This window comes from Hemicordylus capensis, chromosome 9 (genome assembly GCF_027244095.1).
Source record: "Hemicordylus capensis ecotype Gifberg chromosome 9, rHemCap1.1.pri, whole genome shotgun sequence".
NCBI lineage: Eukaryota > Metazoa > Chordata > Lepidosauria > Squamata > Cordylidae > Hemicordylus > Hemicordylus capensis.
The window spans coordinates 29,591,997-29,614,623 of record NC_069665.1 but is presented as its reverse complement, the minus strand read 5'-3'; the positions used below and the strand labels follow the sequence as shown (position 1 = coordinate 29,614,623).

The 22,627-nt window shown below is 46.1% G+C and overlaps 2 protein-coding genes and 1 non-coding gene across 4 annotated transcripts in view; 2 read left to right on the top strand and 1 right to left on the bottom strand.

The window, feature by feature from the left end:
- ZCCHC14 (zinc finger CCHC-type containing 14) overlaps positions 1–9,439 on the top strand; it is a 38,125-nt gene extending 28,686 nt beyond the window's left edge. The window contains exons 8-13 of one of the 2 annotated variants that reach the window (XM_053270617.1): positions 40–322; positions 1,756–1,847; positions 3,068–3,213; positions 3,498–3,638; positions 3,719–5,182; positions 6,003–9,439. In XM_053270617.1, the coding sequence (XP_053126592.1) occupies positions 40–322; positions 1,756–1,847; positions 3,068–3,213; positions 3,498–3,638; positions 3,719–5,182; positions 6,003–6,058 (2,182 nt within the window). In that variant the 3' untranslated portion in view covers positions 6,059–9,439. The remainder of the gene's footprint in view (positions 1–39; positions 323–1,755; positions 1,848–3,067; positions 3,214–3,497; positions 3,639–3,718; positions 5,183–6,002) is intronic. The other variant, XM_053270619.1, reaches the window with a different exon arrangement.
- Position 9,440: 1 nt separating this feature from the next.
- MAP1LC3B (microtubule associated protein 1 light chain 3 beta) lies at positions 9,441–18,933 on the bottom strand. The gene is made up of 4 exons (XM_053270620.1): positions 18,766–18,933; positions 15,576–15,631; positions 12,324–12,430; positions 9,441–11,649 (listed from the first exon to the last, which is right to left on the bottom strand). Exons 1-4 carry the CDS (start codon positions 18,803–18,805, stop codon positions 11,475–11,477), a joined length of 378 nt encoding a protein of 125 aa, XP_053126595.1. The 5' UTR covers positions 18,806–18,933; the 3' UTR covers positions 9,441–11,474.
- Positions 18,934–22,250: 3,317 nt separating this feature from the next.
- Positions 22,251–22,323, top strand: TRNAM-CAU (transfer RNA methionine (anticodon CAU)). The gene has a single exon. It is a non-coding gene; the product is annotated as a tRNA-Met (tRNA).
- Positions 22,324–22,627: the final 304 nt, after the last annotated feature.

The following is a 22,627-nucleotide window of genomic DNA, read 5'->3' as shown; positions in this document are numbered from 1 at the left end:
ACTGATGGAATGGATCAGATTCTCCTCTTATCTTTGCAGACCTATCTGTGGTGTAGCTGGTATCCAGTCTTCACAGAACAGTCTCCAGCATCACATGCCGCATTCAGCTGCCACTCCAGTGGCACTTCCCCACTGTTCCCATTCAGGTGGGGCTGGGGCTGCACTTGCTTGCCGCTCCCAGTTAGACAACTCTTCACCTGTGTTGATGACTCCCAGTTCTCAGACGCCCCAGGCCCAGGAACAGAATGGAATTTTGGACTGGCTGCGCAAACTGCGCCTGCACAAGTACTATCCTGTTTTCAAACAGCTCACGATGGAGAAGGTAGAGTACTAGACTAGCAGGGGGAAAGCAGTGGATGTGCTTTGTCTTTGCATGCATCTTGTAGGACACAGAGAGAACACACATGCTGGGAAAGACTTTGGCCTCTGAGCAGAATCACTGGTGTGGTCGTTTTAGGAAATCTGGATTAATCCATTGTTTTGGGTCATCGCCCACTTTTTCTGCAGCAGACTTCTGCAGAATCCTTCCATGGGCACTTGATGTAAATGTCTTTTACCTCAGGGTAAAAGAAACTGTCGCTTCTGACACTTAGACTCCCATGCTAACACTTCCTCTTGCTTGATTCGGTCACTTCTAAAAGCTGGTCTACACAGACAGTTTCACAAGCCCTCCATTCTGAATTTTTGTGGTCCCACAAGCATCAGTTCCTAGACAGCAAACCCCTGCTATGAACTGGGAGAGAGCTGGGTTGCTGATGTGTGATTTCTTCCAATGAATGGCTCTCTTGAAACAGCTTTATTCACAGCTCCTCTCAGATATGTTGTAAAGCTAATTACCAGGTTCACGTTCTAAAAATAATCTGGAGTGCCCTCTGGTGGAATAATTGTTTGTGCCTTAAACCCAGAACTCTGCTGTGAGTTCTAACAGAGTTTATCCCTCTAACTTTATCTCCTTGTAAAAATATATAATCATGAAAATCAAGTCTGACTCTGATCTCCATTTTTGACAAGTGCCTATAGAATAATTCTGCATAAAATTCTATATTGAAGCTCCTTCAACTGTACAGCTGATGTGTGAGATATCTCAGTGGAAATAATGAAGGTCTATGCTTCAGGAACGAATGCTCAGCAAAGTTTTAAGAGCTAATTATGCATGACAAGAGGAGTATTTAAACTGAAACACATTAACATATAATGGTATTGTTGACTACTTTGAAATGTTGTCAATGTTAGAATAATGAAGGTCACCATAGTTAGATTGTGAGCCCTTTGGGGACAGGGCGCCATCTTTATTTTATTTTATTTATTTGTTTATTCATTCTCTGTGTAAACCGCTTTGGGAACTTGAGTTGAAAAGCGGTATGCAAATATTCGTCGTCATTGTAGTAGGTGGACTACAATACATAGCTATTTTGAAAACCATCTATCACAGTGCATAAGGCTGTAATGTGTGATGTAAGACTTATGGCATTCTCTCTTCTACCCACTTACACTTTAGTTATTCTTCATATTTCTCAGTGCCTCTTTGCAAGGAATAGTCAGTGGATAACACCCTTGTAAATTATTCTCACGTTTTATTGAGTAGCCTCTAGATCTCGCTAGAGGTCCTATTGCATACATGTAAAATGGAGGACAGGTTTAAATCTTTCATCTAAAACGATTGATTGTTTTTGGAAGGCTTTCAGAAAAGTGACAGCCTACAGATGTGTGTGTATTGTACCCTATAAAATTAATTGTTCCTTTCTTCTTCACAAGTTCCTGAGCCTTACTGAAGAGGATCTGAATAAATTTGAGTCCCTCACCATGGGAGCAAAGAAGAAGCTCAAGACTCAACTGGAGTTGGAAAAGTAGGTGTTGAAGAAAACATGATGGAAATAGTCTGTCCTAGAGATGTGAAATAGAGAAGAAAGAAAAAAACAGGGTACTAGTGTTTGAAGAAAATAAAAAATATATTCATAACAATGTCAGAATCTGTAACCATATACTGAATAATACAATATTAAATAGAGACCAAAACAAGAACTATATTGTGGATAGTCATACAATGAGTGATACAGTGTTAGAGGCCATAAAGTAAGAGCCACAGATGAAAACCATCATAATATAATGTTAAATGAAAACCAAAAGAAGGACCATATTTAGATAGTCATGCAGTAAGTTATACAATGTTGAATAGAGACCATAAACGTGTAGTGCTAAACATCGTTTTTGAGTTCTTCATCAGAGTAAGTGGCAATATACATCAAGTGGAAAAACTCAGTGGACAAATCTCAAGGTAAATCTTAAGAAAAACAGTCACCTTCATCCACAACTATAGATACTTCATGGAGACCGAAACAGGTCTTACGGAAGAATAGCTCTAGTAATTTCTGCCAAATAACTTGTTGCATAACAATATGGTCCTTCTTTTGGTTTTCATTTAACATTGTATTGTGATGGTTTTTGTGGGTGGCTCTTACTTTATGGCCTCTACTTAACATTGTATGACTATCCACAATATGGTTCTTGTTTTGGTCTCTATTTAATATTGTAATATTTAGTACATGGTTACAGATTTTGACATAGTTATGAATAAATATTTTTTATTTTCTTCATACTTTAGTACCCTGTTTTCTTCTTTCTTCTCTACTTCATTGTAAGTACTACCCCCTTTTTTGTTAGAGATGTGATGGCCCAGGGAGAAAATTGGGTGGTGGTTCTCCCCCCCCCTTGTTCTTGTTTTTTGGGGGGTGGTTGGGTGGGGAGGCCTTCTCTCCCATTCCCCACTTCCCCATTTTTTTCTAACAGCAAAAATGAATACTTTGACATAAAACAAATCTGTCTTGGCTGTTCTAGTCTTCAAGTGTCAGTGTGGTGTCAGGGCTGGAGTGATGGGTTCAGCAGATTCATATCCCTCCTTAAGTACAAAACTTGCTCTGCCTAACCCAGGACTGCTGCGCAGCTAAAACTCCTACCATGGGTTGCTTGGAAGAAGGAGTAACTTCTCCAAGTGTCTAGGCAGACACATCTGCAGATAGCTGTCTTGTTAGAGGACCCATTCAGATTTAAATGTCAATTGCTTCCTCAGCTTCCCTTTTCATTCTAGGGAAAAGTCAGAGAAACGGATCCTGAATCCAGCCATGTCCCCCTCCGTGAGCAGCAGTGGGGTAGCTAGAGTTCCTCCTACTACTCATATTGGCCCTATCCAGAGTATCCGTGGTAACCATGCAGCAGGTAAATCAAGGCGCAACATTTAAACAAGTGTTTCTTTAGCAGTTGAGAGCTGAGCCTTGTCTGTCTAGTTCTTGTTAAATGTAACGCAACAATTTGGTTCCTAATGGTTGTAAATGAGCAGAAGTAGGATTAGGCTACCCTAGATTATTTTTTATCAGTCAGATGTTCTTTTCATAGCCATACAATCTGCAGTATTAACTAGATTCTTGCTGCCCCAAGATGACTTTTGATATTCACAAGCTTTTGATTTTTCAAAACATGCACACTTATTTTCTTTCTCCTAGAGTTGCGTGTAGATGTGGATCAGCCAACCACCACAACGCCCCGTGAAGGGAGCTCTTCAGAATACTCCAGCAGCTCCTCTAGCCCCATGGGAATCCAGACCCGGGAAGAGAGCTCGGACAGTGCTGAGGAAAATGAAAGACGTAAGGGATGCTGCATCTTCTTGTGACTGTGCTTGCCTCTCTTTAGGAAGCCAGCCACATTTATACTTTCTGTCTTGTAGGTGCAGAGATCCACTTGGAGACTTCGGAGAAGGAGAAGCCGGTAATGATACTGAGTCACTTCAACTCGAGCTCAGCCAGGCCTACTGCTCAGGTATTACCAGTGCAGAACGATGCAGGGTCCGGTCCGTCCAGTCACCACACCTTGCCAGTACAGATGATGGCTGCAGGCTCCCCTCATATCGCCCCAATCCGAATACTAAACTCTATGCACAAGTCAGAGCGAGGAAATACAGACATGAAGCTTCTTTCGTCATCTATGCATTCACTTTTGTCTTTAGAAGACAGGACGAAATTCTCCCCTGGCCCACCTCGAAGTAGCATCAAGATGGAGAAGAGCTTTGGGAATACAATTGTGGATGGGATGCCAGCATCTGCCCATCAGCCCATGCAAGTCCTCTCAGGAGTTCCTGAAAACGGTTCCTCTACACCTTCCATTAACTTTGGTCCACGGACCAAAATGGTACACGCTTCCACCCTCGATAGAGTGGTGAAAACAGCCCAGCAGCCAGGAATCCTTGTGGAAACTAGCACCACAGCCACTGTAACATCCAGCACAGTCTTCCATGTGGCACGACCCCCGCTCAAGCTCCTCGTCTCCTCTTCGGTTCCAACTGACTCGACCATTGCAGGACAACCTTCCTGCGCCAGTAATATGCCCTTCAGCGTCTCCCCAGCAATAATCAGCCCCCGGACTGCTCTGTATACAGCCAACACCAAAGTGGCCTTTTCTGCCATGAGCAGTATGCCAGTAGCCCCGATGCCCAGCAACAGCTTCTGTGCAAACAGCAACACTGCCTCTTCCAGCAGTCACCCCTCCTCCACATCCTTTGTAAACATGGCAAGCCTCCCCAGTTGTCCTGCTCCCAGTTCGAGTCCCACGCTTTCTTCCGCTGCAGAGAACAGTTTCTACAACAGCAGCAGCAGCAGCGGTGGTGGCTCAGCAGGGAGTATCCCAGTACCAAATCAGAACCACCACCATCACCACCACCACCACCACCAGCAACAGCAGCCGCCTGGCTGCGTAGTGTGCAGCTCCTGTGGCTGTAGCGGGAACTGTGGTTCAAGTGGCATGACGGTCAGCTATGCCAACTACTTCCAGCACCCCTTTTCAGGACCTTCAATGTTTACTTTTCCTTTCCTCCCCTTCAATCCTTTATGCAGCAATGGCTACATCAACACGCAGCAGTACAACAGCAGCAGCTCCGCTTTCCCTATGGTTCATTCCCCTTACAATGGCGGCCTAACACCGGACTCGGTCATGAGCGGGCAGTCCACGTTTGCGGTGCCACCGATGCAGAGCTTTATGGCCGGCACGGCAGGGGTCTATCAAGCCCAGGGGATGATGAGCAGCAACAGTGGTACGGGCCACAAAAAAAATGGGAATCTCTCCTGCTACAATTGTGGAGCCAGTGGCCACAGGGCTCAAGACTGCAAGCAACCACCTATGGATTTCAATCGACAAGGTTAGGATTGCATAAAAGACAGTTTCGATGAGGGGGAGGGGGACACAGAGGAGAGGGCCAATCACTTAAGCTGATGGAGCCGGGGCGGAGCCACCATTGAGCAAATGGGTTCAAAGAACCCAGGCTGCCAATGATAAGGGCTGCAGGAGCCCCCATTGCACATGATATCATGCAGATAGCCTGAGTGAGCTCTCCCCCCCCCCCATATTTCAGGCAGTGTTTATTTTCTCCCCTCCTCCCTCGCTGGAGGGAGAAGGGAAATAAATGCTGTCAGGCAGCAAATGCTGCCTGAAATAAGAGCTCACTTGGAGCTGTCCGGAGCCCGAGCCACACCGCAGTGTGCGTGACGTCACGTGCATGGCCTGTCTCTGGTGGGGCAGAACATAGGCCGCTGTTCGGCTGGCTCCGCCACTGGATGGAACACCTGAGCAGAGTTCACTATAGGTTCCACTTGCACTATGCCAGTTTGGGCTTATCTCTGCTTTGAGCATGAGCCATAGAACCTCCCTGAGGTGAGCATGAGAATCTGGAGGGGCCAGAGAATTGGACTTGCCATAGAGCAAACATGCTAAACTGAACTTGGCTTATGGGACAGGAAGGGATTGCTCTTCTGACTCTAAACTAAATAAGACTTTTGAGACCAGTATTCCAGGTAATCTGGCATTTTTCAGAAGTTCTGAGATCTGGTATTTAAATTTAAGCTTTCCCAGTGCCTGCAGCTGTATGACTCTGACTCGAAACTGCTATGGGGTATAGCTGGTATGAATGGGGTTTTTTTTGGCACTGCTGACTTTGTATTCTCTCTCTCTCCCCCCCATAGGTACGTTTAGGTTAAAATACGCTCCACCAGCAGAAAGTCTAGATTCCACGGACTGACCTTAGCTCCACAGGCTTGGTATCTTGTGATGGCGAAAGCCACGGAGCCATTAGGAAACTTCAAATTGGAACCTGAAAAGTCCACTTGTTGTTGAGCTTAATGTTTTTTTTTTAAATCCAAAGGTGCTCTACTCCACTATAGTAGGAAAGAACTGAAGCTTAGAGGGTCTGTGAAACTCATTTTACTGATTTGCCAAAATTACAACATGGATCTTAATGTTGGACCTTCCAAATGGCAGGTGAAACTGGCCAACCTTTCTGTCTGTTATAAACTCCTGCACTTTTGCTGAAGAATGTTGCCATACTTCGACTTTTTGTGCTGGAAACTCAAACTCCTGGGCAGCTATGTTGTAATTTGGAGTGAGAGCTAGAGGTTGATGGTTCAGTAGCCATTTGCCTGCTGGACTCTAGCGTTGTGAGGTTAGGTAAAAATGTCTACTGCTTCTCAAAACAAATCAGGCACTACACTCTGGGATTTTAAAGGATTGCACTACAGGAGAATGTATAATTCTGTTCTATCTGCACTTTGAGCAGACTGAGTCCAGTAGGAGAGACAACCGATGTTTCAACTGTTGAAACTAGACACCAGCAGGCTATGTGAACTTCTAATAAAGAAATCTTAATCCTCTCTCCTTTCTCTTCCAAAAGAACAAAGGTGGAAGTTTCCGTTCATTCTGGAAATGGTTATGCGATGCTTCTCATCATTTATTCCTAAATAGAACTAAGTTACCAGCAGTGGATTAAATTTAATTTTCAAGGGTCTCGCGCCAGAGACTGAGATTATAAACAATGATTTTAAAAAGAGAGAAAAACTTCCTCTGCAACTTTTGAGTCTGTCACCACATATTGGTTTTCTCTGCAAGAAACATTTCTCTGCCTTCTAACGAATAATAACTCTTTGCAGAGTTTGCAAGCAGCTGCTTGACTTTGCATAGCAAAAGTCTCTTTCTGGAAGAGCTTTTGCTTACAGGATTTAGAACCAAAAGAAGTCACAACATGTAAACAATGGTAGTAATCTTATCCCTTTTGCTGTTTACAGTCTGCCTCCTTTATTGAAACACACTGTCGCCTATTAGCTTGATGCTGACTAGCTAGTCGCCATCTCTACTAACTTGTTAGGATGAAGCCAGCAAAGCTCATCTGGCAGAGTTGAAATGGTGTGGACCTGCCGTGCTCAAGTGGAGGCAAGTCTCTGTATGGATGCCAACTGCTGCTGCTGCCTTGGTGGTTGTTATTTCATGGTTTCACTGATAGGCTGAAGTTGAAACTGCTTCTTGCAGATTTCTTCATGGGTGTACACAAAGCATGTTACATGCATAATGCAAATGAGTATTGCTGACTGCGAGCATTAGAGGTACAGGTGCCAGGGAGCTGGGCTTGCCTGTATCTCCCTGCTGCATATACACGTGCTGCTAAAATTCAGTTGCTGTTGCATGGGATTGTGATCTTCTCTCTGGAAGCAACTGTGTGAATGGCAGCAGCTTGGGCATGTAGCTAGGGACTGTGTGGCGGAAGCAGGGATGCTTTTTCTGCCTTGTGTAAGTTCTACATCATCTTTCAGTGCAGTGTGTCTTGTCCGTACCTGTTTCCCTTTTTATTATGCTGGTGTACTTTCTTGCTTAGAGGCATCTGAGGGGTTTGGCGCAAAATTAATCTCTCTGGGAGAAGCCTAGCATGGGCTCCGTGCAGTTCTTGGCTTCTTGGAAACAAACTCCAAAGCTATAAAGACACCTGTCTTCTAGCAGCCCCACTCCAGAAAACCTTCAGTTATTTCTATGCAATGAAGTACAAGACTCCCATATCCTCAGTTTGACCCAAGCGAAATAGTATTACATATATATGTGTAGAGACAATTATGTTTGCAATGACTGGATGTTTGAGGTCAGTAACAGACTGATAGTATTAAGAAGCTTTGTAAAGCCATAAAGCCACTAAGGTGATGAGAACTGACCAAGCACTCCACTCTGCCTTAATGCCCTTGACAACAGCAGGAACCACTTGCCATTCTGTATTGCATCTTTCATTTAATGTTTACTGCGAACATTGAGAGCTTCTCCAGTGACCTGGCATATGTGCTGAAAGCCAAATGTCTCCATTTTTAAGTAGAATGACACTCCTAAAGGCACACTTTTTTGTTCTGGAAAGTTCCAGTGGTATTCTGCTCCAGTGGCCAAGATTGGACAGGGTGGTATGTGAACTTCTATTTATTAAGAACTTTAACTAGGTATCTTTTAATTGGGAAATCTCCAGCTTTGGTGTTCAAAAACTTGAGATTTTCCTTCATGTCAAATGATAGTTTCCCAGCCATTCTGCTTTCAGAGAAAATTGTCTTGGTCTAGCTTAAGTACTGGCAAATAGAATCACTGGAAGAAAGCTTTGGATAGCTGATTGCCTTGTTTGCACCTATGAGTATTAATCTGAATTTTACAAGATAAGCCTCTAGTGAGTTTAAGGGGAAAAACCAGCTCTTCACTGTTAAGTCAAAATGACTGATATTTCAAACAGGAAGAGTTGACAGCAAGCCTCAATGCAAGAGGAAATGGACCTCAAGACACAGGTATAGTCTGGCTGTAATCTTGCACTAAAGGTCTTGAGGATGCATCTCATCTATCATGAAAGAGCATATAATGCAAGACCACCAACAGTCCTAGCCTAGGCGTGATGGACTGAAGTATTTATTCAAAGTCTGGCGTGGTAAACTTCATTGGAGAGGACTGTACTGTATGAGACCTGACAGATACGCAACTAACGAAACTTCTCAAGCAGTCTATAAAAGTGCAGGTCAGTGCCTGATCAAGGGATGACGTTTCCAAAACACAAACCCTGCATTTCATGCCATGCTGGAGTAAAAACACTAAGGTACCCAAAGATCAGCCACCATGTCTCCTACAAGGCAACTCCTCAAGTGGCTAGGATGTCACTTGTGCTCAATCCCTAGTCTGAGGCTGACTTCTCCTAAAGTTGGAAGAATTTTTTTGTAGACTACAGTATGCATATTTGCAACACATAAGCTGCTTTACTGGATGTGGCCAAAGGTAGGAGTTAAAGCAGCACTTTAAAGCAGTAAACTTGCAAATGTAGGAAAAGCAGCTTGTCTCAAGTGCAGGCTAATATGTTTTTTTGAACATAACCTTCCACTAGGAATGAAGGAGACTCTGCCCATTTTGAGCCATTTTACATCTAGTATTACAAAAGTGCATGTAACTTTATAAATATTAAAAGTTTTGTAAATATTTAATATTCATCTAATTTGATTTTGAAATGTGTCAAGTATTCTGGTATTGGGATTTTTATGTTTTATTATACTTTGTTAAAAGTAAAAAAATGTACATTTTTAGAATGTTTTTATTCAAGTAAATGTACTGAAAAAAGAGACCAAAAGTAGTGTCTTTTCAGACATAGAGTTTAATACATTTTCTTTCCCTTTTCATTTGGAAGCTAAAGAATATAATCAAGCTCACTCTGCGTTCAGCAGGCTTAACCAAAGCCTAACAGAACAGGAATTGCCTCAGAAGTGGGGGCTGGAGGCAGCTACAGCAGAGCCATCCCACCGCTTGTCTGCACAAGGGCCACACTCCAGCCAGCCTCATCTGCCAGGAGGCTCTTCGAATGCTGTGCCTCCTATGCATTTCTTCAGTGAACCATTTGGAATCCAGCTTTCTCCAAACTTGGAAAACAGGCCAGATTTTCCCCCTGTCCAAGGAGGACAGTGCCTGTGCTGCCCCACCCCCCGGCAGCGTGTTTAATATGGCCACACAAGCTCTTGCTGTAAGATCTTTCCATTCTGCAACACTACTGGTCTTGGTACATAGTGCTAGAAGCAGTCTGAAGAGGGGCTTGTAGATTACCACAATGTCTAATCAAACTGGGATGCAATCATATCAGCACTTTTAAAAAACATTTGTACAGGAATAGACCATGGATCAATTAAGATGGCTATCATGAAGAAAAATCTCAAACTGAACAGGACAGGCTGTTTAACATTTTACAGTGAAATGAAAGCTCACAGTGAACAGTTTAAAAGTTAGAAGCAAGTACTGAACAGATGCATGCAGAAGGTACAGACTGCTTCTCTTACTGATGTGCTACAGCGTGCCAAGAGATAGCATTGCTCTCCTCTCCCCCTAGTGAAAGTTAGCTTGCTACAATGGATGTAGTTAAATTTACACACTAATATACATGGGTAAGTCTAGCCTGCCTGCTACATTTCACTGTGCAATAACTGGAAGCAGGACACTGAAGTCCTTTGCTTTTGCATAGGATGTGACCTGTTTACAGTGAGAGTAAGGTTTTGCCCCCATGCATCTGACAGGAAGCTTTGGTGACAGAGCACCCATCCGCTCTCTGTAACTTCAAACATTTAACAGTCTTACCACAAGGGGAAATTCACCCTTGCTTTCAAATTACGAGCAGACACTTAAAAAGTGCCTTTGAGTTGAAACAGCTTGGCGTTGCTGCAGAAGCAAACCAGGACGCTCAACAAGGGTGTAACACGAAGGTGCTGTTTTCCAACAAAGTCTGAGAACTTGGCAGGTAAGAGAGGTCAATATGCTAGTTAGAGAGAGAAACCGCAAAGACCTTGCAGTGTGCCTGTCTCCTCTCACATTGCTCTTGCAACTGGTTGTCCTCAAAGTCCTGCGTTCTCTTTCAATCAATTTCTCTGAACAAATGGTCAAAGTAAGCCCTGCTGTAGGGCTCCTGCAGGCTTGTGCAAGAGACACTTAATACACTGCACAAGATTATTGGTCCAAATACTAGAGACTGCTAGACTGCCAAGTTTCTTTTAGTTAGCTCAAGTGCATAGCCTAGTTTTAAAATACACACTTCCTAAACTAGAGTAAAGCTGTGGTGTTTGGTATACATAATGTTTAGCAATCTGCTATTTTACTTTCTAGAGTAGCAGTACCATGGCATTAAATTGCCTCCCCTCTCCACCACACATCCTGACTTACCAAACACCAAGGCAAAAGATCTTGGCTAAGGAGGTGATGCACAGAGATCTTAACTCCTGTCGGTTCCCTTTCTGGGAAAAGCAGTTTTGTAGGAGCAGAGACAGGACTTAATAGAAGGAGATGTCACACAGAACTGTTTTCAGTTTACTTAACAGCCCAAGTTCCTATGATTAGAGCAATTCAAACATCCCTTTTATTGGCAACTTAACATGCATGGTATGGTTTCAGTCGGATTCCAGAGGCTTTAAAGCAAGAATGCCGGTGTGAATTTTATAGGAGATCTATGAAGCTGGGCTGCTTGTCCATACTGGCACTCATCTGTTCAAATATTCACAAACAAAACAAGGTACGATGAGAATACCCACTAAGCACAACTACTGTGAGCAGGCTGGTAACATCCCTTTCTTTTTCCTGTGGGAGGGAGGGGTAAAAACTATCCTAGGCTACAAGCCACTGAGTATGGTTTACACGGAGGGTTTCACACCAAATGTTTCCTGAGAGGCATACACCATGTACAGGAATCCATCCTCATCCTTTTCGCTTTCGTACACTTCTGAGATGGGTGTTGAAACGCTCACCATGCTGTGTCCATTCACCAGTAAGAAGAAAGCTTGATTGGAATTCAACTGCAGGCGGCGCCTGGAAGACACAGAGAAGCCCTCAGGAAACTGCATGGGCACTTCCGCTAGACAAGGCAGGCGCCTTTAAAATGCAACATCAAGTATCAAGAAACTGAAGAGCAAGGCCCATGGAGCTGTTCTTGGAAGTTCCAGTTTTAGCAACAGTCTTTCCCTCCTTACCAAAGCAAAACATCACATGGGCACTGGAAATCATATTTGACGAAGGGAACCCAACCCTGAAGGCAGCCTCCTCACCCAAGTAACACTGGAGACAAAGGAGGTGCAGCTAGGTGGATCTTCTAAAGCCTCAAGACAACCTGTTTGTGCCCTGTGCTGCCTAACAGAAAGGGCATGAGAAGTACTAAAGACTGCATCCTACATACTAAGGATTGGTTAGCCTTTTTAATCAGATGGCAGAACAATTGGCATTAATGGATCAGTGTACTAGTCACTCATTATGCCCTTCTTTGCCTCAGTTTTATAGAAGCTGCAGTCATGTGCCAGAGAAGTCTTTGAGGCACAGGAAATGGCTATCTTTTCTGAGAAGAGTAAACAATATAGTGTTTTGTAAGTGCAAGGACTGTCTCAATCATTGCTAGATGTTAGGTTTTCACACTTGGAACATTTTTTTGTGTACATCACATGAGATACTGGTCTGACATGGAGACCTAATCCTGCAGACAGGTTAGATACCTGATAATCTTGATCAGTTCGCTCATGTTGACATGATCCGGGACCAGGAACTTTGTTTTATCCAGAACTGGAAGTTGCTTCTCTCCTTTATACCTTTCAATTATTACCTGGAAAAGATGGCACAGTTGTAGTGTTTTTTTTTTAGCCCTTTTCAGTATAGAGAAGAAACTTTAGTCTTCAGACATATTTTTACTCATTGGATTGACCCAGAAAGCTACTTCCACTTCAGATATAGAAGTTCAGTGAGGTTACTTTCAGTGGTCTGTTCAACTTCTAATATTGGTAAAAGTTTAGACTTTAAATGACATCTGCACTCTCTACAGTGCTAGAAAATCAGGAGCTCCCAATGCCTTGCACAGTGTCCATGTCAATAAAGCTAGAAGATAAGACTTCTGGCAGATTGTGTCCAGGATTACCACTACAGCTGCACAGCACTCTGCACACAGGAGATAAAAAACGGGAGAGAGAATGGAAGTTCAGTGTTTTTCAGATGTGTGATACTGAAGCTCCTACCATTTACCTAGACACCTTCTATTCTCCTGTGTTGTCATACAAAATAACAAATAAAAAACAGGGTTGTAGGTGGGTGGAGAAAATCACCAAGCAAGCCAAAGCTATAACAGGTTGGCTAATAAACTATTTTCCAAAAATATACTGTTCTCTTGTGCATTTCATATAGGACATTATGTATGCATTCAGTAAAGCTCCAGTTATCTGAAATGCCCCATAGGGCTCTTTAAAAATAAATAATAATAATGGGAAGCCCACATTAAAAATCCAAGCTTTGTACAACAATGCCCTATAACCATTTCAAAGCACAGCCTGGTTCAGCCTCCCTGGGCTCATTTGTCTGGCACAAGGTGGGCTGCCTCACAGACAGCCAACTTGTGCTCACTATTCACAAGTATATAGATGCTACTGAAAGAGGTGAATGTGGTTACATAAAGCCTATTTATCCTGAAGCTGGCATTCGTTAAAGATGGCCAACGCTGATTTGATAAGAGAACCGTATTAAAAGTTTAAGAACAGAACTGGACGTTACTCCGTGGCCCACTGTTTTTAGAAGTAGGAACAAGACTACTTGATACTTCCGCAGCCACTTAAGTATGAATGTTGCAAACAGGTCCCCTTGTGGAAGAAACTGAATTTGCTTAGGTACCTGGATACATCACCAATGTGATCAGGTAAGTATTATTTGCTCCATTTTATGTTTTGCATTATGTGTAATAAGATTATGGAGCGCTTCTTGGCTGATTCACTATCTAGCAATAAACAAGAAACATTTTGAACAACTTGTTTGCAAAGTAGTTTCTGCTAATAGATGTGATAAGTGGAGTCCGCCAGAACCATATTGTTTGCTTCTGATTGTGGCATTTTTGTTTGAGAAACAAAGAAAACAGCCCCAAACCCAGAATTGAAGAGCTTTTCATTTCACTTGATACAGAACACGCAGTTGTCAGGCAAAGGCCGCCGCTTAAGGTCAACATGAGCAGCATGCTGCTCTGATCAGGACAGCTTCCTTCCAGGTGCTTTACTTTGATGTGCAATATGTTTTAATAGGGAGCATGTTGCAATGAGAGCAAAGGCATTTGCTTCCAATAAACCTATACTGGCTTCCAGCAAATCTACGACAGTGTAGAAATGAAGGTAAGACTAGTCTAATTAAGATGCACAGGAATCTTTAAGACCATTTGGGTGTTTTTTCCCCTTGCTTTCTGGGCCAAGGAAAACCCACACAATGCCACAAACATGCAGCCTACATCTAGCAAGTGCAACAATACAACTTTGTGGCATCCCCATGCATAATGGAAACCAGGTTTGCAAATTGGGAGCTTTCCGCCAACTTATCCAGTCCAAGGACTTAGAACAGGAACATAAAACTCTCCTGGAACAACAGCCTCAACTAGCCCAAGATTGCTTACACTGACCGACAGCGCCCTCACTCCCCCCTGATCTTAGGCAAGGGACTTCCCAGCCCTGCAAACAGAGCTCTTTTTAAGATCTCAGAGGCTGAATCTGAGAAGCAAGTGCTTTGTCTATGACTGCTTCCTAGACACACTAAATAAGGTGACATTCAAGAGGGTGAGATTGTCTTTCTAGCAACACACATTTGCTTTTATACTCAGCTAGCCCTTATCCATGGGTCCTGCTGCCTTAGCAGGAGTTCATTTCTCACATGCACAGTCCTGTTCCCTCATCAAAGAAACCTGCTGAGGCCTGCACAGGTGGGCCCAGAATATTGTGATGGTAATGCAAGGAAAAATTTGCAAGTTGTAAACTAACAACCACCACTACACAACAGAATTGTTGTATACAACGTAGCACTCCAAGCACACTTCAGCTTTCAATTTTACCCAGTTTTACAGAACAGAGGCAGGAGCATGTTCAGGAACTTCGTTCAAAGGATCTTTAGTTATTACTACCAAGGCTAGCCCAACTCCACAGGCAGCACAAGCAGCTGCTTGGGGCAATAGGATCACTGAGGTGATGGATTTGAAACCCCTAACACAATTCCTCACCCATGCCTCAGATTTTTGGGACAACAGGATCTGAGAATGTAACTATAAAATTGTAAACGGATGTAATGCAAGTTACTGTAAGTTGTATTAATTCTCCTGTGTTTTTCTTTCTTGTTTTTGTTTTCTGGCCCTGGACCATAATACATTTAATCAATCGGTATCTGAGATCTGGAGCAACAGCATGCCCTCCCCTCCAGCTTTCCAAGCTGTAGCTTACTTCCCCTTGCTCTATGCAAGTAGACAGAGCAAAGGTGTCCATTCCCCTGTACAGAGCACAGAAAAAGTGTTATATGGAGGGAAACACAATTCCTCCTTCACCTGGGACCTTGTCCCAAATATCTGAAGTGGGAAATGTCATCTTCATCTTCCCCCCCCCACCCCATTTCAGTCTTTCTTCCCAGCCCCCTCATTCCATTATGTGAAACAGAAAAGAGAGGCTGCAATCAAGAAGACCCTCAAGGAAAACACACAAGTGCCTGCCCCCATATACAACAAGATGTCAGCAGCGGTGGTGTGAGCAAAGGCAGAGGGCAGATGGCAAAATGAGCCTTCATCCAGGGCAGCACACCTTCTTTGGCCAACCCTGATGAGATACTGAAATCTGAATGTTTAACTGGTAGTCCTGTCAGTGCTTTTTGGGGGGGGGGGTGGCGGGGGGGTGTCATGGCCTACCACTGGATTTTCTTGACCAAGTCTCACTATGAGATGGACAAATGACTGGAAATCTACTCACTGGTATTTTTGTTGGATGCTGCTCCCGAATGAGTCTGACATCTTCTACCCTTTGTTCTGTAGGGGAGGGAAAAAAGAAAGTTGTTCTGAAATGCTTCAAAATGCAATTGTCACAAAAATGACACCTCTACAGTATCCTTAATTTCTTTGGGGCTTCATCACCCTGGAAAAAACACACACACTCAAAAAAAAAAAAAAAAAGCAGATGCAAATGAAAGCACTTAAGCTCCAACCATTAATATACCCAAGGTGGAGTTCAAGAGCATTAGTAGCAGTGGTAGCCACTTGGCCGCCTTCCTAGCAGAATGCAGTATCTGTTGCAAAAATGTGTTAATGGTTAATCTGATTTTAAAATTGTCCAATGTATAGCGCACAAGTTGACTGGGGCGGAGTGGTGGTGGGGGGGTGGGGTAGGAATGCTAATAAGTAGAGTTGACATGGGAAAGCAGAATCTTATTACTTTTTGACCACATATGCACAGGTAAAGAAAGCCAGCAAGAGTGACACTGGTTCAGATGTTCCATCATCCTCTTGGTTAATGGAGGCCAATTATTTGCCTTAGCTCCACTTCACACGGAAGGCTTTATACCTCTAATTAAATATCCTTGCTGCCAAGCCTTAAGCCTTTCTCACACAGAAATCAATGTTTGTGTTTTCTTGCATAGAGAGTTCAAACATAAAACCTACATTGTGTACATTTAAAGTTCTCTCTCCTCTACCAGTTATCCTGTTTATTTTGAAAACCAGAAGGAGAGATAGTGTTATAGCTACTGCAGCTAGAAGTTAGGTGCAAAAGGCAATAAGAAGGTGTGTCCCTGGATTCAGAGCTGCAATTGAGAAAAATGTCCAAGCCTACTATGGTCTGAAAGGCCATAGTATAGCAACCCCACTGAAGCAAAGCAGCTCTGTGTCTGGGTCAATGCCTGGATGACACACACAGCCCCAGAGCCTCCGGTACATCACCTTGAGCTCCAGGGAGAAAAGCAGGATATAAATAGAAGGCAGAGGTGATTCATGCAAAATATTCCCAGCATCCACTCAAGTATATCAGATAGTTTTAGGGAGTCACACAGTGCCAGAGAGCTTTCATTTGGGAATTTCTTTCTAGCCGAGACACTATGAGTTATGGCGCCCAATACTGCGTTGTAAAGAAAAACAAACAGCAAGCGTGACCTTTACTTTCATTTTCTGCAGCATAGCAGGAAAACGCCATGATTTTTGTTCTACTCCAGCATGCAAGCAGGAAAACCAGTTTAGGCAGAACAAAGAAAGAACAAGAAAAAAGCTACCCAATGTCTTCCTAGAGTTTTTTAAGAAGCAAGGGCAAGGACAAGCCAGAGAACTTTACATTTAAACCTCCCTGGGGCTTGTGACACCGAGCTGCTTGAATCACATTACGCAGCTAAACCTGAAGCTGTCTGCCAGGATGCAAACCTCTTCCTAGGCCTTCAAAAAACAAATGCTTCTCTCCCCCTGAGTGATTGGTTGGTGCTTGCAACGTTTTGGAAGAGGTCACACTCCCGGGAGGTTTTGTTTATCAACAGGACTGAGAAAACTGCAGCCCAATGATTCAACACTATCTGCCTCCTCACAACAAACTGACACAGCAGATCAGAGGCAAACACGTCTATGGATTCTTCCTGACCAGAGCAACTGAAGCACTCAGAAAAGGTCTGGCTCAAAAAGGACGAAGGGAGTAAGAGCTCCAGTGGTGCCCAGGAGAGGAAAGGGCAGGCACCGCGATCTTTAGGGACGAACTGAGTAGCTCCATCCCCCTAAAGAAAGATACTCCAACCAAGGCTCAGGCGGAAACTCAGGCAGTCCCATGGAATCCAGATGGCAAGTGCCACAACATTCAGCACAGACCAAAACCCCAGGAACGGCACCCAGATCCCCATCAGGACCCACAGCACTCATTCCCAGTGACTTGACAGTTGACAAAGGATAGGCCCCGTGTCAGCATTACACCCCTAAGTGCTATTAACAAAAGGAAGTAGAGAGGAGCGCAGAACAGGCCCGGCGCCAGCCCCGCTACAATGCCTGGCGACTCAGGGCGGAGGAAGCTGGCACTAGGGCCTGTTTACTCCTCTGTTGGCGCTTGGGCTCCGCAAACGGCAGCAGAGGCATAAACAGGCCTTGGGCCCACGGCGTCCCCATAACATGGCCTGCAGGTGCCAGGCCTCAAGGCCGGCCCTCCACCTTGGGGCCTGGAGGCGGGTGGGGGAGGAAGCGGATGGAGGCATGCACCCAAAGCCCCTTCTTGGTGGGGGGGTGCGGGGTGGGGAGAATCACAGAGCCCTGTATCATTCCAGAGTCCGGAGGTGTGCACCACCCCACGTCTCTTCCTAAAATCATTGCCCTGACATCTAGGCGGAGCAAAAGGGTCCCAAGTCCCCTTCCCACTGGCAGGTGGGAAGTAAAACGCCAGAAGTATTTGGGAGGGGGAAGAGAGCCCATTCCCTTGTCTGTTGAGTGGGGTGGGTGGGTGGGTTTCCTTCCTCCATCCTGGGCTTAACCACCTTACTCTTCCCCATGCGCCACCCATCACATCCCCCTTCCTTCAGAGAATCCTCCCCACCTTAACCAGCTCTCTCCCCCTCCTCCCTGAGAGCCCCACGGAGACCTCCCACCCACCTGACAGACACTTCCTTGGCCATCCCGCCCCCCATCATCCCAGGTCTAAACACAAACACACACACACCCCAGCACCTTCAACCATGACACCCACCCTACCCAGCCTTCCAGGGAGCCACCCTCTCCCTCCCTCCCCACACACCTCTCTGGCCACCTCCTCTTCTCCCCCCAGACCCACTTTCCCATATCAGCTCCAGACCTAGCCCACTCCTTTCAGAGCACCCCCTCCTCCATCCCCACAACCCCTCATCAGACCCAGCTCCTCCTCCTCTCTTTGGGGGCAGCCACCAGCCCCCTCTTCCTAGATGGGGGGCGGGCTGGCCCTCCATCTCCCTAGCCTTCCTCAGAGGCACCTCCTTGACGATCTGAAGCCTGCCCCAGTTCTCCTCCCCAAGAGCTCCCTCCCCGATCCTGATCCCCTTCCCCCCTCGGGGCCCCGATCCTGATCCCCTCCCCCCGGGGGCCCGATCCTGCTCCTTCTTGCCCCCCCCCGCGGAGGGGCCCGAGCCTTCCGCCTCCCTCGGGGGTTGCGGGTCGCGAGCGGGTCGGCTTCCCACCGAAGGTGCGTCGCTGCTTGAAGCTTTTTTCCGAGGGCATCGCGGCGGCGGCGGCGGCGGGTCCTCCGACTCTCTCGCGGCTCAGCGGCCCATCCACCCTCCAAGCGCCGCCCGCGATCAGCTGACCGCCCCCAGGCCCCGCCCCTTTCGCTCTCCCGAGTTGCCTGCGTCACAGGACGCCGTCGACATCCCTCCGTTCCCCCACCCCCACCCAGCTCCGCAGTGCGCCGGCGCGACGGAAAGCTGGAGGAGGAAAACCAGCTTCCAGGGAGCCGACGGCCGTGGCCCCCAGTGCGCCTGCGCGCGCCGCGACACAGAGCCGCCCCCCCCCCACAGCACAGGGGGAGGGCGTTGTTGGGAGGATTGCGGCAGGCGGGCGGGCGCGCGCGCACCAATCAGCGCCCGGGGCGCGCGCCAGAGCGGCTCCCTCCTTGTCGCTGCCGTTGCCATGGTCACTCTCCTTCCCCCCCGAGGAGGAGGCCGAGCGAGGCCCGCTCCTGTTTTGCTGGGCCCTGGGCGGACGACTAAAGCGGGGGCTCCTTCCTTCTCAGACGTGGGTCCCCGAGGCTGTGGGGCTACAACGTGGCCATGGGGGCTGAAGAGGAGGAGGAGGAGGAGGAGGAGGAGGGGAGTTGTAGCCCAACAACCTCTGGGGAGCCACGTGTGAGAAGCAGCCCTGGGCCGAAGGGTCAGCGGTCGTCCCCCTCCCCCCGGCCCTCCACAAGCTCAATAAAGCTGCCACCAAAGGCCCCCCAGGTCTAGGGCTCGTCTGTGCCTGAATTGAAAGCACCATGTGCGGCTATGCAGCAGAGGCTGCCTCCTCTGAGCACATGCAGAGTGCTCTCTCCCACTCCCACTAGTAAAGGGGAGGGCATTTCTTGCTTATCGCAGGCACTCTGGGCAGGCAGACATAGGAAGCTGCCATATACCGAGTGGAGAAGGTGGATAGAGAGAAATTCTTCTCCCTCTCCCATAACACCAGAACCAGGAGTCATCCCATGAAATTGATTGCCTGGAAATTTAAGACCAGCAAACAGAGGTACTTTTTTCACACAACGCATAATCAGCTGGTGGAATTCTCTGCCACCAGATGTGGTGACAGCCAGCAACCTGGATGGCTTTTAAGAGGGGTTTGGATAACTTCATGGAGGAGAGGTCGGAGCCTACAGGCCACCTTCAGCCTCAAAGGCAGGATGCCTCTGTACCAGTTGCAGGGGAGTAACAGCAGGAGAGAGGGCATGCCCCTTTCAGCTCCAGCCTGTGGGCTTCCAGTGGCATCTGGTGGGCCACTGTGTGAAATGGGATGCTAGATGGGCCTTGGGCCTGATCCAGCAGGGCCGTTCTTATGTTCTATCATAGGTCCATCTTGTCTACCCCGACTGGCAGCAGCTTGGAGATGCTGCCAGGGAGGGGACTTGGAACCTTCTGCTCTTCCCAGAGCAGCCCCATCCCCTAAAAGGGGAATATCTTACAGTGCTCACACTTCTAGTCTCCCATTCATATATAACCAGTGCAGACCCTGCTTAGCTAGGGGGACAAGTCATGCTTGTGACCCCCAGGCCAGCCTATAAAGTTGTGGAGGCATAAGTCATGGAGGAGAGACACTGACTATCAGTCGTTACGATGGCTATATGTGTTGGAAGTGAAGGACTGTGTGGAACCTCCATGTTCAGAGGTACTGTACCTCTGAATCCCATAGAAGTGCACACCCCATCTTTTGTGGACCAGAGTCCACTCCATGTATCCCTCTAGATTAAACGCTACCTTTTTTATTCTATGTATGCATGACTTGCATTTCCATTCTGCCTTTCAACTAAATATGACCCGGGTGATTAATTTTTAAAAAATTAAGTCCAATAATCAGAAAACATAAAGCAGCAGGTAAAATATGTTTGTACTAATGACTGAGAAGGAGACACAAGGAGGTCCTCGAGACAGTGTCGCTACATTCTGCAGTGGCAGATCAGCAGACAATTAATTACTGGTTACTCAAAGCCAAGTATTTCCTGTAATTGTATCATCATAGAATTCTATGTCCACAACAAGTGTGTTGTCCTTGAAGTCTAATGAGGCCTGTCATCTGTTTCATCATCAGGAGAACTTGTTTTCTTCCTGCAACTTGGAGCCAATTTGGAGCCCATGGCTAGCTGGAGAAGAGGAAGACATCTTTGACATTCAGGGATAACACCAGAGCAAAAATGCTGTGGTAAGGGGGACCTAATGGCAAAGTGGGGAAATGACTTGATTAACAAGCCAGAGATTGCCAGTTACGTTTCCCAGACTATGGGAAACACCGATACTGGGCAACAGCGATACAGGAAGATGCTGAAAGGCATCATCTCACATTGCACGGGAAGAGGCAATGGTAAACTCCTCCTGTATTCTACCAAAGACAACCGCAGGGCTGCAGAAATGTCTAGTTGCAATTGCTCAGGACAAATAAAAAGAACGACACTTAACGGGCTATTGGCATGCCTTGGTTCCTTCTGAAGGGCGATAGGAATACACAGCATTTCCAAATGGCACTTGGGTCACATCTTCACAATGCTGCCACCTAAAGTGAAGCTTCTGTGCTTTGGGCTCAGGGCCAGTCGCTATGTTCTTATTGAGCAATAGGGACTTGGAAGTGGGTGCTGTTGACCTGGGTGCTGGCCTTACAGACAAAGAATTCAGCTCCCATTCAAACTGGAGGGAGAACAGCCAGCCTCTAGGCTAAAAGCTCAGCTTGGTTGCATCACAGCCTCCATGGGCGTCACTCTGTCTCAATTAAAAAAATAATAATATCCCATATTACAGACAGCTAAGCAAGTAATCATGGGTAGCTCCCATCCCTTGTGAGGATGAATGCGATAATGACTGTCTCTCATGTAGTAAATGTTTAATGGTTATTGACTTTCAAAATGCTGTGAGTCAGAGCTACGGTGAGTCATTGGCTCACGGATTTCTGGCTCCCAGCCCTCTATCAGAAGGGCCATTAGATCACATCACCCATTTTAGGTATGAGGGCTGCAGTCTGCACATATCCCTAGAGGCAGTGGGAAATCAGTGGGATCAAATACTGGGGAACAAGCAGGCTTAGTATTGCTTGTTTTTACATAGGATTGCAGACCTTATGATCTGGAGCTGCGCAATTTGCTGAGATAAAGTGATTGTTTAATGTGTAGCGCTTACATAACGTCACCTTGAGCCACGTCCTTTTCCCTTTTCTGTGATTAGGGAAAAAATGTAATAGAAGGAGAGATTATTTGCTCAGGATTTCACAATGCTTTCAGAATCCCTAAGGTGATTGCAATGTAGCTTCTTTTCACGGTAAAGCTCGGAACACTGGAGGAGCAGTCCTCTCCCACCCCCTCCATGCCGCGGGGAAAGATCCAGCGTTTTTTAAAAGCAAAGGGTTTGAGAAAAAACAAAAATACTCGCTGCTAAAGTACATTTGTTATCTGTATGGATCTCAAGAACCCTCTGTAGAAAACTGTTTCGCGGGAGCCTCGTTGGCGCAGTAGGCAGCGCGTCAGTCTCATAATCTGAAGGTCGTGAGTTCGAGCCTCACACGGGGCATGGCTCAATTTTTTCCCTCACGCGCTCGCTTTATTCCTCCAAAGCAGTTAAGTGTTTGCCCTCTACCGCTCACCCCCAAAGCGGATGTTTTGCATGAAGCGCGACAAATTTTGTCAGGCTGGGAAACTACAAAATTTGCAAAGGAGGAATTGCTGCTACAGCTTCATGCGCAAACTAAGGAGCGATTGTCGTACTGGAGGAGGCGGCGGCGGATATATCACGCAAAGGCCTTTTATCTTTTGCGTGCATATTTTACTCTGCGCGGAAAGAGTTAAAGCCGCAGCATTCAGACGAATGCAAAAGC